Source organism: Camponotus vicinus, unplaced genomic scaffold (assembly GCF_025532165.1).
Source record: "Camponotus vicinus isolate PSW18456_S1 unplaced genomic scaffold, iyCamVici1.0 SCAF_4, whole genome shotgun sequence".
NCBI classification, from domain to species: domain Eukaryota; kingdom Metazoa; phylum Arthropoda; class Insecta; order Hymenoptera; family Formicidae; genus Camponotus; species Camponotus vicinus.
In genome coordinates, this window is record NW_028141976.1 from 10794090 (window position 1) to 10812288 (window position 18199).

The window sequence follows — 18199 nt, forward strand, 5'->3', positions numbered from 1 at the left end:
TTTGACAGTAAGATCGTATTTTCAGAAATTTAAACATTTATATAGTCATATATGCACACATATATGCATTATTAATTCAAGTTTTAGTATTCATTTGCAGCATTGACCAGTTCCGTAATATTTAAAACAGAAAAATATTTCAACAAAAGATTAATAATTTTGCATTTCTACATATTTAATTTTAATTCAAATTTTTATAATTTTATTGAATTGGAAAAAATAAATAAATATATTGCGAGAACTTGATTAATTTTTACAAGAAGAAATATATCTTTGCAAAAGTTTTATTGAATATTGATTTCATCCAAGGAAATTGTGAAAATATTCTTCTCTGTTTTTGATGACTAAACAGCTTAAAATGGAGGGTAAAAATATAAGAAAATAAGAGTCTCTTATTTTGAACTGCTTTATGAGATACATCAAGAAATATTGGAGAGAAAGCTTTTTTAAAATAAACTTCTATACGGTAAAAAAAGAAAACTAATATCAAAGTCTTAAAGCGCAAGCACTGAAGAAGCAGCCGTAAAATACAAATAATATGATTTAACGTATAGTTTCATAGGTGTATTATACGATTCAATAATTTCTCAAGTTATCCTAAACTCTAATGCTTTTTATTTTGTGCATGCACATTATCAGATTTACACATTATAATGTGTGTTTCTGTATCTCTATATTAATTACAATTTTGAAATAATGAATTTTTATTATTTTAGTGCGTTTAATAACCATCATCGAAAAAAACGAAAATGAAATTAACAAGTTTCGCGTCAAGAAACGTATTCTAAAAGATTATAATCGCCGAAAAAAAATTAATGATACATATATATATATATATATATATATATATATATATATATATATATATTTATCGATACGGAAAACACGTACGTGCGTAGGAATGCGCGCATATTAATGTACTTTTGCTTAATTATCGCATTTGTGGAAAAGGCACGTTAATCCTCGATATATACGTATATATTTTATCTTCAAATTAATGTTATCATTATCTTTCTTATATATATTTGATGTGTTGTAGTAATTGTTATCAGCATTAACATTTTTCTCTATCAGCAAGTCTTCATATTATTGTTGCTGCTGCTATTGTCGCTCTTCTTGCTACTATTGCCTTTATACTATTATACTCTCTACTATGACCGTTAATATTATTTTATATATATATATATATAAGTTACACACTATATATTTTATATACCACTACTGTCGACACCAGAGATACTACTCCTTTTCCATCGAAAATCAGTTAATATCCCGGAAGAAAGCGGTACATTTACTTTTACAGCTCAGAAAAAGGTATGTGCGGAATATTTCGTTGTTTGTTAAGCTCGCTGGGAATCTTTCGTTTCTCTCGAGCGTTCATTTTTTTGTTTCACTCGGCATATAAATATTTATTTGTTTCATGAATATTGATAAATTACAATAAGTACACACCAAAGTATAACTTACTGTCTCATCAATCATTTCTAGATTTCTTGGTTAGCTTTAAGTCCAACACTCGATCACGATTTATCAGATATAAAGCAAGACGAACGCTGAATTACATTGATAGTGAGAGTCGAGTTATTCGTATCCTCACGTTCGCATTCAATACCTCGACGACAGTAAACATTTATGTTTGCCAATTTCAGATTCTAGCTATCAGATTTTTCATTACCGCAAAAAAAAAACGAAATTTCTCTTTTCGCAGCACTTGATACTTCGTAAACTACATTGTATAAATGCAATATTTAAAAGAAACAGGAAGAGAGAGAGAAAGTAAAAATGAGACAATAATGAAACACCGAGTATAAAGCAGCTTAAAAAAAATGCAACTAAACCTGTCACACGGCGCGATAAAATTCGCAAAAAATTGCACTATCGTTTTCGGCGCGTGATCTATGATCGTCGCGTTTATTATTATGCATGACCAATGACAAACCAGAGCTCCGAGCCACAATTTTAATATCTGCGACTACGTGCAGTAGAAACAAGATACTCTCGAGCAATCACGTGGCTCGTAGGGACACTTCAACAGGCTGGTCTGTAAAAGTATCGATGGTTATTCGGTAACTCTTTTTGATACCACTGCCGATCTTGTTCTCGATCGATTTCATTTACCATTCCCTCCTTCCCCGAATCGATCTACTCTCACTCGCCATCTTTCCCGAACCGATCAATAATCGACTTGTAATTGACTGTCAGCGAAGACCTCCCGTTTTCTCGATCCTACTCGCACATCGACCCTTGTCCTTTCATTCTTCTTCCCTCTCCCCCGTCTCTCTAGCCCTAATCATACAAGAATACTTAGCAGCGTATCGTAACTAATCTTGTCCAAGTGATATTAATAGCAGTCGTATCTTTGTTCTTGTTTGTTCCCGGTCCCGCTCGCTCGGCTATACGTTTGGCTCTGGTTCGTCATTGTTCTGTGTGTACCTACCCGCTACCTTCACGAACACGGACTTGCGCTGGGGGTCCATCCACACACGTGGCTCTCCGTGTGTCTCCTACACCACAAATATTGGTTCGTAATGGAAATATTTCTTTTTAATTGGGTGTCGATGCATATGTAACGGACTATGGTTACTTGATTTACTTTCTCTCTCTCTTTTCTTTCTTTCTTTCTCTTTTTTTTCTCTTCTTTTTTTTACATACTTTACGTTTTCTCCCTTTTGCGCTGGTTCATATATACATTTATGCATCTGCTTTTATATCTCATATCGATTCACATACGTGTTGCATTTATATTTTTATATCTTTTTTTCATGTACGTATAATTTTAATCTACTCTATACGTCGTACAATTTATCGACTTACGCGTCGCGCTACCATTTTTTTCCTATCCGCTATACTTATCAACTTACACATTTAACTTGTTCGCTTTACTCGTCTATCGCTTTACGAAAACATTCGACCATACTATCTCTGTTCTCTCGCATTCGCATTTCTTATCTCTCGCGTCTTCGACGACATCGCGCGTTTTCGAACGGAAAAAAAAAAATTTCTTATGAATCTTAACGATTCGACGCGCGGATCCCAGGTCCGCCCTCGGCGATCCTCGCGATGCGACTGTCGCATCCGTTGCACGGTAGCCTATTGCCACCAGGAATCTGTTACACGTGCGACGTGTGCGGCAAGACCCTCTCTACGAAGCTCACCCTGAAACGGCACAAAGAGCAACAACACTTTCAACCCTTGAACAGCGCGGTCTGCGCGTTGTGCCACAAGGTGTTCAGGACTCTCAACAGCCTGAACAACCACAAGAGCATCTACCACCGTAGGCAGAAATAGAAGTGATCGCGTACGCGCGTGTCTTACGTGCCAAGGGACACCACGAAACGAGCTTAATAGACACTTTAAGGGGTTTGTCGCGCTGGGCGACCGGGAGTGCGATTGAACCGGTCGTTGTCAGCAGCGTGATCGTCCTCGCGAGAATCACGTCGTTCTCTTCTTCGAATTCTTGCTGTCTGGCCAAAAGCGACGTCAAACGCGATTGGAAAGAGAAATGATTTCAGCCCGTACTTTCGATTCATCGGGGCTTCATCATCTTACCGCGCATTTAACGCTAGACGTGGCCGTTCAATTTGATTTTATTTACTTTGACTTCCGCGCAATCTTTATTATGAGAATGTTTATTATTGATTAGGTTTAGATAGAGATTTTTAAACTCGTAAGCAAATACGTTTCGTTGTGATATTGTTTCGGCTATAATTGTCCTCCTTCCCACGATTATTAAAATATTAAAATGGAAAATAAGTTGTGGCAATCCAAGTTTAATGTTTAACACATACAATACGAGATAAGAATTAGACGGACACGTTTAGCGATGAATATTCGGTGAGAATTTATACGAGCCTTCAAATAGCAACGGTCTGTCGGTGTTTTGTATGAAATGCAATTGTTACGTTATTATATCGTCTATCGATTTACATCGGTCATAATGGGTTTGACATTTGGGACCAGTCTCGAAAAGCACAAGATGTGTGTGAATTCTCTTTCTCCGCTCGATCACTCGAGGAAGATGCGATTGTCGAAAGCCACTCGTCTTTTCAAAAGGAGAATAGAAATCTAATATTGCGCCATTGTGTTCGCCATGTTTGCGCGCGTTCTTAACATCTTCGTCGCATCTTCCTCAGCTTGCTTGACAACAATCTTCGTAAAATAAAATATAAAGAAAAGCGAATGTCGTCTCGAGAAAATCAGTGCTTCCAAGATACGAGTGTATGTACGTGGTGGATATTGTTATTACGCGCGCGCGAACCAGAAATCGATAGAAAAGCTGTCTGATCTCGCGCCATTATTTTAGATATATCCCTATTTTTCTCTTTTATTTTAATAATCCTTTGGACATTACGATGGTGATATTAACATTGACGTCGCGCTCCCGAACTTTCAAAGAAAAATTTTAGGATTTAATTAATTGACAAAGTTGTGATGCAAAAGAATGAGACTGACGGGAGTGCAATCGAATGACTTGAATTAGAATCGGTTTCGCCGAGTTAATTTTTCTACTCGACGCGTAATCCTCGAGGCGTGTCAATTGGCAAATCATTTTGTTCGCACGCTATTCACGAAGGTGATTACTTATTGTTAGATTTTGCACGTAAGATTCACGCACTGGCGTTATGATTTACGGGACCCAGTGCCAATGGATTAAAAAATGTAGAAGAGCGCGTATAATCGTAATTTTATAATTACTTGTACTTATTTTTTTTTTCTACAGTACGTTTCTCGTACATGTTCTTTTTTCTTTCGTCAATACGTATCGCGTGGAAACATATAAATGATCGGTCGCACGATAGACTGAATACGCGCGAATGCGCCCGTTTCAATATCACATTTCGGAGATTGGCGATCACAGTGTATAATCTCGTTGAGTTCCATTTCCAATGCTACAGATACGGTAATCTCTGTACCTTGCATCAATTATCGTGATTCCTTTCACGGGAATAAACGCGAAGCTCATTACGATGCGTCTGTAACACAGAGATTTGAGAATTCGCCGTAATTATAGCTGTTTCAATCTCAAGATCGTTAGTTTGGGATTTAATCGTATAGACGCACTTTGCGCTAAAGCTTCGATATTATTTCGCGGCATAATAGGACAATCGGTGTCGAAACCATGTCAAGAGCGCTTATTGGCTATGAAACGCGAATTAATTTAGGCTTTATTAGTTAGATCGATATAACGCGAGGATGGATACGACTATTGGAGGGAAGCTCTTAACGTTGGAGACACACACTCGTCCAACTAAGTATAGATAGAAGCGTCCAAAAATAAGTTTCGATAAGACTGCAAGCGAGCCCCGGCAATATATGAGGCAATCGAGAGAGTTTAATCGCTTCATTATTAAATATCGTCCGATTTGCATGGTTCCGATGATTTGCGAAAAACGCGAAGAAAGATACCCACGGGTAAAAAAGAATAGATAAGACTAATTTGCTAGGGTTTGCGAAGGAATTTTTATTCTTATACACCGTGATTCTTCGTCGGCGAATTTAAATCGGAGAAAAATGAGAGATTGCAATGGTTTAATATATACATGCACATATATATAAATATATATATATATATTTTACTTTAATATATTCATTCCATATTAAATGCTTTAGCGGGCTATCGTACATAGACTTACATTCGTTTTTTTTGCGATACCTACGAATTTTACATAAAGTACCTTACTTTGTTATTATTCTATTAATTATATTATTATTATTATTATTATTATTATTATTATTATTATTATTATTATTATTATTATTATTATTATTATTATTATTATCACTCATATTATATATATATATATATATTGCAATTATTTCATCATTATCAATTATTAGTAATAGTAGTATTGCTGTTAATATTGTTATTAATATTATTATTGGTATTATTACTATATATATATTACTATATTCTTATTCTTATCGCGCTGTTGTGTTACGGTGGTTTCCGTTTCGCATCATATCTGAATGTGTTTTTTGCGGAAAAAGCTTTTTTCCCCGCTTTATTATAATATATTCCAAAGACACAGAGTGCTCTACTTCTGTAATATCCGGCTGGAATATTTCATTCGATATACGTTCTTTCCCGTCCATTTTGCGTTTTATGACGTTTTAGAGTATCTTTCATCGAACGAATCTCTCGAAAAGTTACACCGCGTTTCTCTTTTTATGACTTTTTAGCAAGGAAAAGACCATGTCATCGAATCGCGTGGTTTGGAAATGCGACTTTGTCAGTTTGGGGACGAATGGACGGGAAGATGATGAAAAATATGCGCTATTAACGCTTGAATAACACGGAAAAAACCCAGAAAATGTTTGTCCGAGCAGGATTTGAATTATTAGAATGTCTTTTTTAGATGTTCTTATGGCCTTTCCTTCAAGTTTCGCACAGTCTGGATTATCTCTATCGATTCTAAATAACTTACTCGCATTCTAAATAACTTACAGATAGACGGCCGTATACATATATTTATCATTGTATAACCGCAAAATATTTTAGTAGTGATACACTTGGTAAGAAGCCTATATGACGACTGGGACATCATCATTTTGTGTCGCGCAAACAAAAAGGAGGCAGAATTAGGATTCACAAATGCATGCGCATCGGCCTAAAGCACGATTGTTGGTGTGCATGGTTTGATTTAGAGAAAGATATACATCTTCTTTTTCTTCTTTTTTTTAAGGATAAAAAGTTGCGCTTTGGATTCGCATTTTTTTTTTTGTGGAACGTAAACGCACGAGTTGAGACACGATAAAAGGAATGTCGAGAGCATAATTGCGAGTCCACCATAATGCTGATGCGAGACGTCGGAGTGACACGATAGCAGCGATCGCAATTACATCGATATCGCGAAGGTATTGCAATCTTCGGCGAAATTGTAACGTAGTCTATTTAGATACTATGAATCGATATCGCATCGGAACATGAAATATCTCGCGACAGCCATTGAAATGGATGAACCTCATTAAAGACAAGACTTTCTTGAGCCGGTGTACAGTTGACGAGTGAGATTAGCGTCTCGTTAAATAGGTTCCTCGATACACATTCGAAATAGAAATGGAAATCAGGTAGAACTAAACAATCGTTGACGAAAGATCATTACCGGAATGCCTCAGACGCGTGAAAGGCTCTCGCGAGATACGAGCGAAGCTACGATTAATAAGTAAATTTAAATCGCGACTATGGAGAGAGTAAGCTTGGAGTGAGACTGTATTTAAGGCTGACTCGTAGTAAATCGTGATACGACTCAAGGCTCTCCGTGAAAGCGTGAATTGGGATGTGATGACTGCGAATGAAGGTTACGTTGAAGGATTATAAATAATAGGATTATAAATAACGTGTATGACTGAATTGCGCAACCGTGAGATTTAATTCGCGAGCCGATTCAAAATCGAAAATGAACCTCGTCGTGTTTCCTGCCTGTACAAGCGTGTACTTTTTAGCCACCCTGTAAAGTCTAAGTCTGTTTAGTGTTTTTTCCATCGGCTGATTCGATCGAGAAGAGATGCCATATTTTTCTCTATATCGCTACACCACGTGCGTGGATGCGTGCGTGGATGCGTGCGTGCGTGCGTGCGTGTGTGTGTGTGTTTGTGTGCATGTGTATGTGTCGTCCTTTGTCGATTCGCTCGACCGATTTGTATCCCGGATCCTCGAATCTTCTTGCCGATCGCGTAAGGAAATTGTTAACTCGACAATTGCATCGCGATCAGAGAAATAACGCGCCCGGCGCGTTGATAAACGAATGTTTGACTATATACATATATATTTTTTTGCAAAAAGTGCACGAATCCCCCCCTCCCAAATAGACACACAGCCACGCGAATTCGATCCGAGTGACGAACTGATGCTCGCGTGTTGCACGAACATCGCATATCGATGCGTTTTCACACACTTCGGCTCGTATAGGCAATTTCTGACACGAGTGTGACATGCACGTTAAACGCATTTATAGATAGGCTATGATAATTTATATTTAAAATACGTTTTGCGTCGCGCGTATTTTCCTCCTTTCGCATAGCAATATTCAAAGTCGAATTCGTATCTTTCAGAATGTTACGCAAATATACTTTGCAAAATCGATTGGTCAATTATAACATGCTCGTGAGCATGTACATACATATAATGCGTATGTAGGTAACATTGTCATCACATTTGTTGGATCAATTAAAGGAAAGTTGTCGATGGTGATTTCGTTTGATGAGATTGCGCGCTTCTCCGACTTTTTATTTTTTAACATATCAGATTGTACATTTTCCGAATCAACAATAGTATAATTAGGAAAAAAACTAAATTTTTACATTTAAAGCGACTGCATATATTGTGCCAGATATTTTGTGAGATTTTTTAAAGCATTTGTTTGCATCTTTGACGGGCAAAAGGACGAAATTACGCGTGACATAAAATGCACTAGTACAGGTAATTTAAATAAGGAGAGGATGAATTGCGTTGTGGAAGTTTAAAATAAAAGCAAAAAGATTGTTAAATCGAGGGAACGGAGAGAATGAGGAAGAAGAACGAAGCTTTAAATTATGAGAATAACGAACACAATTTTATAGTGGTCAGGACACACAAGAAAGAACTGATATTGATAATATTTAAATTAGTAGATTTATTCGAAGAAACGAATTTGTGACTACTGTAAAAATGGCCAAATATAATTGCGAATAATATATAAATATATATATACATACACATATATTTATATGTGTGTGCGTGACATGCCTGTGTACGTTCGTATATTGCTCACGTGTACGTACAAATGTACACACGTATACGTGCATGCGCACATATGTACATATATTTGTCCTCCGATCAGCGGTCGGTGCGATATTATGCGAATAATAAATTATTAATGAAATTAATGTAAATTTGACTGAATATTTAACTACAATTTATATATTAATAGAGATTTATTTGAGCGTCTTCTTTGTTTATTGTTCGTTTAATTCTTCGCTTTTGTTATATTCCTATAACACGCGATATCGTGCAGCCAACAGATTACCACCGGTTTACGTTATATCGAAGACTCTCGTTAGTTTGGTATAAACAGGCTATTTAATGTCATTCTTCATTATCGTGTTCGGTTGCGTATCGCTTTCAAGTAAAGGTAGATGAAGATGTTTATGTAACATGTGTATTGTACTATAAAGATTATTGACGACAAACGCGCGTTATCGAAGTGTTTTATGATTTGCAAAAGGATGTTGCACAATTGAAGAAAATATCGATATAAATCGCGATATAAATCTTTAGCAAAATATCTCAATTATTAGTAATATAAGTATTTTCATTGGTCTTCCATAAAAAAAAGGAATCTTGTGAAAAAATCGCGAGATTCACAAATTTTTAATGCGATTAATGTCTACATGCATATATATTATCGCATTATAGAAATATTGTTTAAGTACTTATAATATTTCTTTCAAGCTTTTGCATAGTTTCTAGAGCCACACATTACACTTCCGTTTATATTAGATTTATGATAAGTGGTTTCGTTCGCGCGCGCGCGATTAGCTTGAAAATGACGCGCGACAGAACACGAGATCTCTTTTTCAAATGCAAAAGCATGAGAGTACTCCTGACTTTTTGATTAGACGTTGCTAAACGCCTAATATACCAGGCTTCCGAGCACGAAAGACTGAAAATATTTGTTGCACGTGTCGCAGCGGGCCGCGCAGCTTCGCGAAAGAGAGAGAGGCAGAGAGAGAGAGAGAGAGAGAGAGATCCCTTTATCGCATCGGAAATTATATATACATATATAGGGAGACGCGTACGTTACATATAAATCCGCGCAATAACCGACTGACCTAATTTGCGTCCGAGAGAGAAGATCATACACTACAAAGACGTTCCATTTTATATATATATATATCCAGAGTTGGGAAGTAACGCGTTACTTGTAACGTCGTTACCGTTACCGTTACTTTTTTTCGGTAACGATCGTTACTTTTTTCTGTCTGTAACGGTAACGGTAACGTCGTTACATTTTTACAGTAACGAATTTAACCGTTACTTTTATCGTTACTTTAATTTTGTAATCCTGATAGTATCCCCTTAGTAATTGAAAAATCTATTCTTATTACAAAACAGTTTGCAAATATTTTGGAAAATTATATACATGCATGTATTCATAAATCTAAAATTTCCAAATTACAATAAATGAAAAATTGAATATGAAGAACATCAATGATGGAATAATTTATAATTATCGAATATATAAAAGTAATAATTATATTTTAAAATCAACTATAATAAATACTATAAAATAATAATTATATTTTAAAATAAATTAATTTAATTTTTGTATTATAAAAAGTAACGAAAAAGTAACGAATCGTTACTTTCTTAGTAACGGTAACGGTAACGAGTTACTTTTCAAAATTAGTAACGAGTAACGGTAACGAGTTACTTTTCACGAAAAGTAACGGTAACGGTAACGCGTTACTTTTTTGAAGTAACGTTCCAACTCTGTATATATCTATATATATATTTACTATACATATATATATATATATATATACATATATACACGCGTGTAGTTTATTTCGCTGCTGTCTGCGACACGATTGGATCGACCATTGGTTTGGACTGATTCGTTTCTCACATCGCACTTTTTATTAATTGGGCGACGTGTATTAATTATATACATATATGTGTATATATATATATATATATATATATATATATATATAAATATATACATATATAAAATATTTGACTGATGCGTGAAAATTGTTTGACTGATGTTACCAAATCGTTGCTTAAAACAAGTACCTAAATGATAAGTTAAAGAATTTATAAATTTTTATATAATGAACGCGCGATATATACGGACAGAGATCACCGCGTCGCAAAAGTCGCGGAAATCGGGTAAACCAAGCGAAAGAAAAATATTCCCCTACGTTTTCTCTTTTCATTTCCTACTTTTTATTTTTCTTCTTGCCGAGGGAGAAGAACGCGCACATATCCACCAATAGGTGTAATAATCGATATAATGTTAAGGTCGAGACTGTGTAGTACAACAATTTAGACGCTCGTGAAAACAAGCTTACTCATTTTCGACTCAATCCCAGTTCTTTTTTATCTTTTTGTTATTTTTGCTTTTTTCTCTCTCACCCTAGTTTTTTTTTCTGATGACGAACGTGCGAGGATTATGGTTGTTCGTCAAAGCACATACGTATGATTTATTTTCCCATAATGGAAAATTGTTCCGTTACACTTCCATAGAAGTAAATAATAAGCGCGATAGGACACCTTATTAAATACGACCGTTAAAAAGAAAAAAAAGCAAAAAAAAGAAAATAGAATGTGACGATAATTTTTTCGCGTGACAGCTTTTTAACAATACAGTAAGCTCTTAATTCCGTTAGTTGCGTTATATGGTAGGATTATATACTTTAGGATATCTACATAGATATCGAACAAATAGCTCTTTCCCTTTTAGTATCCGCACGCAATCGCTGACTATAAACGCGTAGAAGCGCAGAATATGATGAGTTTTACCTGTCCGAAAGCTTTGCACCATGAAACGTCAACTCGTAAATCTATACAAAATATATTGGCTTATGAAAAAAAATTTCAAAAATATTTTAGAAAAATCTTTGCTACTTTTCAAAGATGATTATGTTTTTTGGCACAAAATACAAAACGTTTCGCGTGACCATGTAACATTTGCGCGTAGAAAAACACAATTTTTCGTGAAAGATCGATTAATGACGTAGTATAAAAAACTTCGCACGTGCGTATCAGACAGAATGTAACATAAAGAGACAGCACCACCATCTATATTATTCAGATATGCGAATTGCTCTTTCAACAAAAAATAGTGCGCTATCCCGTGATAACCTATTACATTATTTTACACACATAATGCCTTGATTTTTAATATATATGAGTGTATATATATGTGTATATATACACACACACATATATATACATACATATTAGTTATGTATAACCATACGCCGTCTATGTCATCATGATATTCATCATTGCTTTTATTTTATCGTTATTGTCATTATTACGATTATTATTTTTATTATTATCTCGTCAGCACACTGATCGTCACTATCATCGACACACAGTATCGTTATATTATTATCATTATTATTATTATTTTCATCGCCATCAACATTACCGTTTGACATCGTAATTGTCCTTATTATCGCTATCGCTATCCTTATTGCTACGATCACGCTATTATTATTATTATTATCGAATCCCTTCTTTTCGTTGTCACCAACGAATTATCGCAATTAGTTTCGTTGCTGAGTTTCGAGTGCTGTCATTATCGCTGCCACGTTATCACTATGATCACTATTACACGTTATCGCTACTGCCGCTGCTACTGCTACTATTACTATCTGGATCAATACGGTTACTACAACTCTTTTATTATTACAATTATACGATCGATTATTACGATTATTATATTATCACACTATTATTATTATTATTATTATTTTTAAGCAATATCAAATGCATTTTAATATATTTTCATTTTTATATACAATATAAGAAATGTACTCTATTTGGTTTAATAACTCGTTTGTGTTTTCACTTGTTTTTCTAGTCACCTATCACATCCTCGATAAAAAAAAACAGATAAAAAAGTCATGTTTACGTTACGCTGCACCAGTTATTCAGCGTACGCGAAAGTTTTGTCGCCAGTATTCAATGGCGAAATTGATTCACTTTTTTTTTCAGCCGAAAGGTAAGTGATATCGATGCGTTATGATTTTGACAGATGTCTTACGCGGACGTAGTTCGTTATTCTGCATACATTGGTTAATGTATATCTTTGTAACAGACATCATCAATAATATATCATTAAGTTACGACTCGCTAAGATAAATCGTTCCGATTTGCAAACTTTTTATCTCGAGTGCTGCAACCAAGTAACATTTTCTGCAAATAATTTTAATCCAACATCATTGGCGCTAACTGGTTAAAAAGTTGGTTATATGTATATACAAGATTGCGTCATCGATTGTATGTACATACACATGTGTTACTGCGTACAGAAAAAAAATGACAATCAATGTCATTCTTGCTTAAATAGTAGAAAATCATTGATATGAATTGAATTTTTCGTTAGATGCAATTTAAAAAATAAAATAGGGCCGAGATACAAACAATTGCTAAATAAGAGAGAGGTATAGGAAATAAAATAAAATAGAAAATTAAACATATCATTATACAAATATCAATCAATAATGTTAATTAACATCTTTCAGAAAACATGGAGAATGCATTCGCGAGAAATGCGTTGATTGATGAAATATATAAAAAATAATCGTATGTTTCTAATACGAATTGCATTTCAAGTATTGATACGCTGTTTATATTTCTTTCATATTTCCTGAAATTTATTTTTGTGTTTCGGCCTCGTAAATCATATTCGCGCGCAAGATTAACTGCGACCAAAGATTGCAGTTTTAATCACCGATTGCATCGACGATCATTAACGCAAATAGTGAGCTTAGAAGTCGTCTACGTCGATCGCGCTGTCGTGAGGAGTACGAAGTAAGAACGACTCGTTTCAACGATCCTGGAAGCTCCTGACATTGCGATTTTCCATTTAGCTGTCTCTCGAGCAAAATTCGCACTCGTGATATCTTCACAGAAAGAGAGAGAGAGAGAGAGACAGAGAGAGAGAGGGAGAGAAAGAAAGAAAAAGAACAGGCAAGAAGTCCTTGCAAGAAGTTTCTGTCGCGCGTCGAGAGCATATGTAAGAAACGGTGAGTAAAGGCAAGGACGAAGAAAGAGATGTACATACATGCAAATCGCGAAAAATGAAATCCGGTAAAGTCCGGGCAACGTGACCGGAAGGATCCCCGAGATCTCATCCATCGCCAGAGTACGAGAAACCGGAAGGGAGAGGGGGCAAGGGGGAGTTCGATTAAAAAATCGCCGCGCGCAGCTCGCCAGAATCACCGCATATTTATTACGTTTATGTTTTACATTTATTTGTTTAGTTTCTTCGAGTTGCATGCTTTAAATGTCATCCAGAATGCTCAGTGTACCTACTCTCTCGTCGTCTCATTTCTCTCATGTCTTGTTAGACTTCGTGTACACATTTGAGACTCGTCGAACAATGTACATGCATATTCATAATATAAGTTGGCACAACCAGCTCGTATACATTCTACCTCCTGATAGAAGATATATGCGCAAATGTGCGGTTCCATAGGCATGTTCCTACGTTCCACCCAATGTTATCCGTCCCATCTCCTCCTACCCTCCTCGTTCCCTTTCATCCTCTTATTATTTATTTCTCTAAGTAATATTATTTGAGATATACCTTGAAGCAAGATTACATTTTTCAGCAAAATGAGAGATATGTTGGTAGAGGACTCGGAACAATTTATGGAAAATTATTCCGAAGAAATCGTGGACGTGATTAAAATGATAAATCAGATTAACGAAGATTGCCATATAATATACGTAAGATTTGCACAAGAGTACATTATAATTCCATATGACAATTCGATAAAATTTATTACACGGTATTACGTTCGTTGAATATTTGATAAATGATCGTTTTATCCGAAACTATCTTATAACGTACGTCAGAAGGTACGTGTACCACACACGCGCGATAATCGCAAACCAACGCGACCCTCTCAAAGCGCAGTGACTCGCAAAATGCACGTTAACAACGTAGGGTCGTTTACGAGAGTCCCTCGCGTAAGAGAAATTAAACGCGCAAATTCGCACATTCTCTGAAGTAATGTGCATCCGTCTTTTCCCCGCGCAATTCCCCTCTCCTACGCATACGCACACATTCACATGTGGCTTCGCACGTGTGCGAAGCGGTTTCGGGCGTGTGTCCGCTCGCGCGTGTATGCGTGCGTATGCGAATTATTTCATGCATGTGCGTGCGTGCATCTCTCGTCCTATCCCTCTCTTCGAATTAGCAGTAGTCGGAATTCCGAACAAGGCCAGAGGAGAGTCGCCATCAAAGAAAGTTCTTACTTCGTTCCCCACGAAGAGAAACAGCGCGCCGTCGATTCTTCCACATCTCCAAGTCCCTCCCTCTTTTTGTTTCCAAGGACGTGCCATAACGCGCATAATTGCCTCTCTAACGACGCGAGTCCCGTTTTTAATGAATTGATTAATGCGCGAGGCGTGATCTATGTAGAGGAAGGATGGAAGAAGAAGAAAAGAAGAGGAAGCGTAAGCGAGAGGGAAAATTGCGATGGTGAAGAAAAGGAATTGACCTTAGTTAGTCGTGCTGACCATTCGGAGGAGATATTTTCGTAAAATTTATTTTTTCTCAAACAATTTTTCAAGTTAAATCGAAATGTGAATCTCTCTCCGTCAAAATTCGAATACGTAGCTTGCCGAAACTTTTACAACTGTAAATGCTATCTGAAATAAAAGGATTAAAATTGCCGCGAGAATACGCTCTTGTGATTTATCGCGAAAAAAATGAGTGAGATAAAACGAGACTTTGCAGAGCGTATCGATGACGTAATTGGTTAAGCGTGGGATACTCGTAATAGTTTCATGCGATCATCGAAAATAAAATTTATTTCATTATATCTATATATACTTGCTATGAAATATCAATCGTCATAAGAGATAAATAATTACAAACTCTTTTCCGATCGGGTCTCTGAAAATATATACGAATCTTAAGTAGAAAAATACGTTAATCCGTCTCTTTTTCGAACCTTAAAAAAATCGACGCGCCCGAAATCATTCAAATATCGTCGAAAAAAATACAAGCACGAACAAAAGTAACATCAGCGCGAATGATCGCGCGAAGAAGCAATTTTTTTTTAGAGGGGGACGAAAGTATCGCGGCCGTTTTTTTAATCTCGAGATGTAGGGTTTAATAAGTGTTAGGGGTGTGCAGCTGCATGAGAGGTGCGTTGTTGTGTTTCAGTGCTCACCTCTATGACGGGGCTGACCTTGAACTCTCTGAGCACCCAGTCAGCGAAGAAGTTGTTCACCTGCCAACTGTGCGGCAAGGTACTATGCAGCAAAGCATCCCTGAAACGCCACGTTGCCGACAAACACGCCGAACGACAGGAGGAGTACAGATGCGTCATCTGCGAGCGGGTGTACTGCTCGCGTAATTCCCTGATGACCCATATATATACCTATCATAAGAGCAGGCCCGGCGACATTGACATTAAGTTCTTTTGAAGGTTTAGATAAGGTAGGGACCACCACACATACACATTCGCTATAAACATCTATGGCGCACAGCATTTATCCAAGATTTTTCACACGATCTCTCAAAACTCTCTCACCCTTATGCGATTTAATAAACATATTCCTTTCCTCTCTTTCTCTCGCTATCTTTCTTGCCTTTATCTTTCTATCTATCTGCATCTTCTGTTTTCTCTTCATCTTACATACGTATCCGCAAAGCTACGGAAGCGCGCACGCTTATTTTCCTATTTTTAAGATTCCAATTTCATATTCCTCATTTCTTTCTCTCGTGTTCTTTCTTTCGCACGTCGACCAATCATGTATTGTCCTCTCTCTCTCGTCGCCCCCGACCGAGAGAACACCGCGAGAGCTTGCTTCGCTCCTCCTCCGCGAGAATAGTGCATGCCACGGCGAGAAACCGGTCCCGGAGACCCGCACGCGGGTACATTTTCTTTCTCTTCCTGTTCGCCGCTTACGGTCGCCGCTTCTCTTGGCTCGCGTAACCGCTTTCTTTTCCTCTCATCCCGTCGTCCTTCGCGCCCGTACCCTTCGGTACCGTACGCGCCCGTCGATCTTCGTGTTCTTCCGGTATTCGCCGGTCCGTTATACCTGCTGTCAGTGACTCGAGAAACTCCGACGCATCAGTGAAGCAGCATGCCGCTATATCGGCGAATTGATAGCGGGAAAAAGAATACGCAGGATATGGGGAGTGGGAGAGGAGGGAGGATGAGATTTTCGAAAAGTTTTTACGGGGAGAAACGAGAGAGAGTCTAGATACAAACGCTCGCGTCGTTTCAATTTAGAAAATTTCAGACATGTTTTAAATCTCCTTTCGACTGCATTCTGCATTTGAGAAATATATTTTCTTTTATTTTTTTTTTACTAACGTTATCTATTTAACAAACGTCTCTCGGCGCTCCAATTCTGTAACGTTACATGTGCGGTAAAAGTTAAAATATCTGAATGTCGCTCATATTACTCTCGTATAAATACACGTACATGTATAACGCTATTATTATATTATTTTAATGTCATCGTGATACGATCGCAACGGTACCTTTATTTATTTCAGTCTACAATACATTACATGATTAGAGATAAAGGGGAAAGAGCGTCGAGGACTTTATTTCTCTTTCATTTCTGCGCGGAATTAATTTTATTATATATTTACAGCTTGCATAAATCGCGCAAAAAGATCATTTCGCTCATCAGAATCGCTAAGCAACATTGAAAATCATTATAGCTACTTAGTACTTTTGCAGAGATTATCGATATTTCTGTTAAATCAAATCTTGGAGCGACATATTGGCTAGCTTTATTTTCTGAGAGTCATGGGAATAGGTATATGAGACGGTGAAATTAAATGTCAAATTTTCTTTTGGCAATTAACAAATTAAAAAAGCGATGACAAAATCTCGTTTGCGATAGGAAACTACAATTAAGAGGATTTCCATTTGTTCTACGTCTTCCTTATTTTCTTTCGTTTATGTGACCTCTGCCACACACTTCGTATGTCTTTCTTCGTGCAGTTTCTTTTCCTTGAGTTAAACCACCGATCTTGTTTGTTGCTTGCTTGTTTGCATGTCCATTTAATTGTTCGCCTGCTGCCTGCTTGTTTGTAGCTTTGATTACGTGTCTGATTTCATTCGCATTTTTCTTGATTAATTTTCTATCGACATCATTTTTCACGCGTTAAATCGGAAGAAAGTCGATGGAGGAGATTTGATAATTGGATGATTTGAAATGCAATCATCGATAATGCGATTCAATGTTCAAACCGCGACAACTAATAGGAATTATTTCGCGAGAAAGTAAAAAACAGCGATAATCGTACATTCATTAAAGAATTTGTACAAAGTGAACGTTGCGCGCAAAAATCTAATTTTTCAAATAACATTAAGTATTTTTGTCATTTTCTTAATAATAATTTTTATGTGCATCGTATAATTTTCTGTTTTTTTTTCTTCTGTTTACTAGTATTTTGATTATTTTTTTTCTGTTACAATTTTTTATTATTTCGGCAAAATCGAT

The 18199-nt window shown here is 36.5% G+C and overlaps 2 protein-coding genes across 12 annotated transcripts in view; one reads left to right on the forward strand and one right to left on the reverse strand.

Moving 5' to 3' along the window:
* The window catches only part of LOC145970020 (uncharacterized), a 137891-nt gene that overhangs the window by 95370 nt on the left and 24322 nt on the right, over positions 1-18199 (reverse strand). The window lies entirely within an intron of this gene.
* Positions 1-18199, forward strand: part of Br (broad-complex core protein) — a 69960-nt gene that overhangs the window by 40460 nt on the left and 11301 nt on the right. For 2 of the 6 annotated variants that reach the window (XM_083096386.1, XM_083096385.1), the window contains exon 6: positions 15897-16172. The exons of 2 other annotated variants lie outside the window; for them this stretch is intronic. In XM_083096386.1, coding sequence (XP_082952512.1) covers positions 15897-16159 — 263 coding nt within the window. In that variant the 3' untranslated portion in view covers positions 16160-16172. Of the gene's footprint in view, positions 1-3037; positions 5685-15896; positions 16173-18199 lie in introns of those variants that run through there. 2 more of the 6 variants (XM_083096388.1, XM_083096387.1) reach the window with 2 other exon arrangements.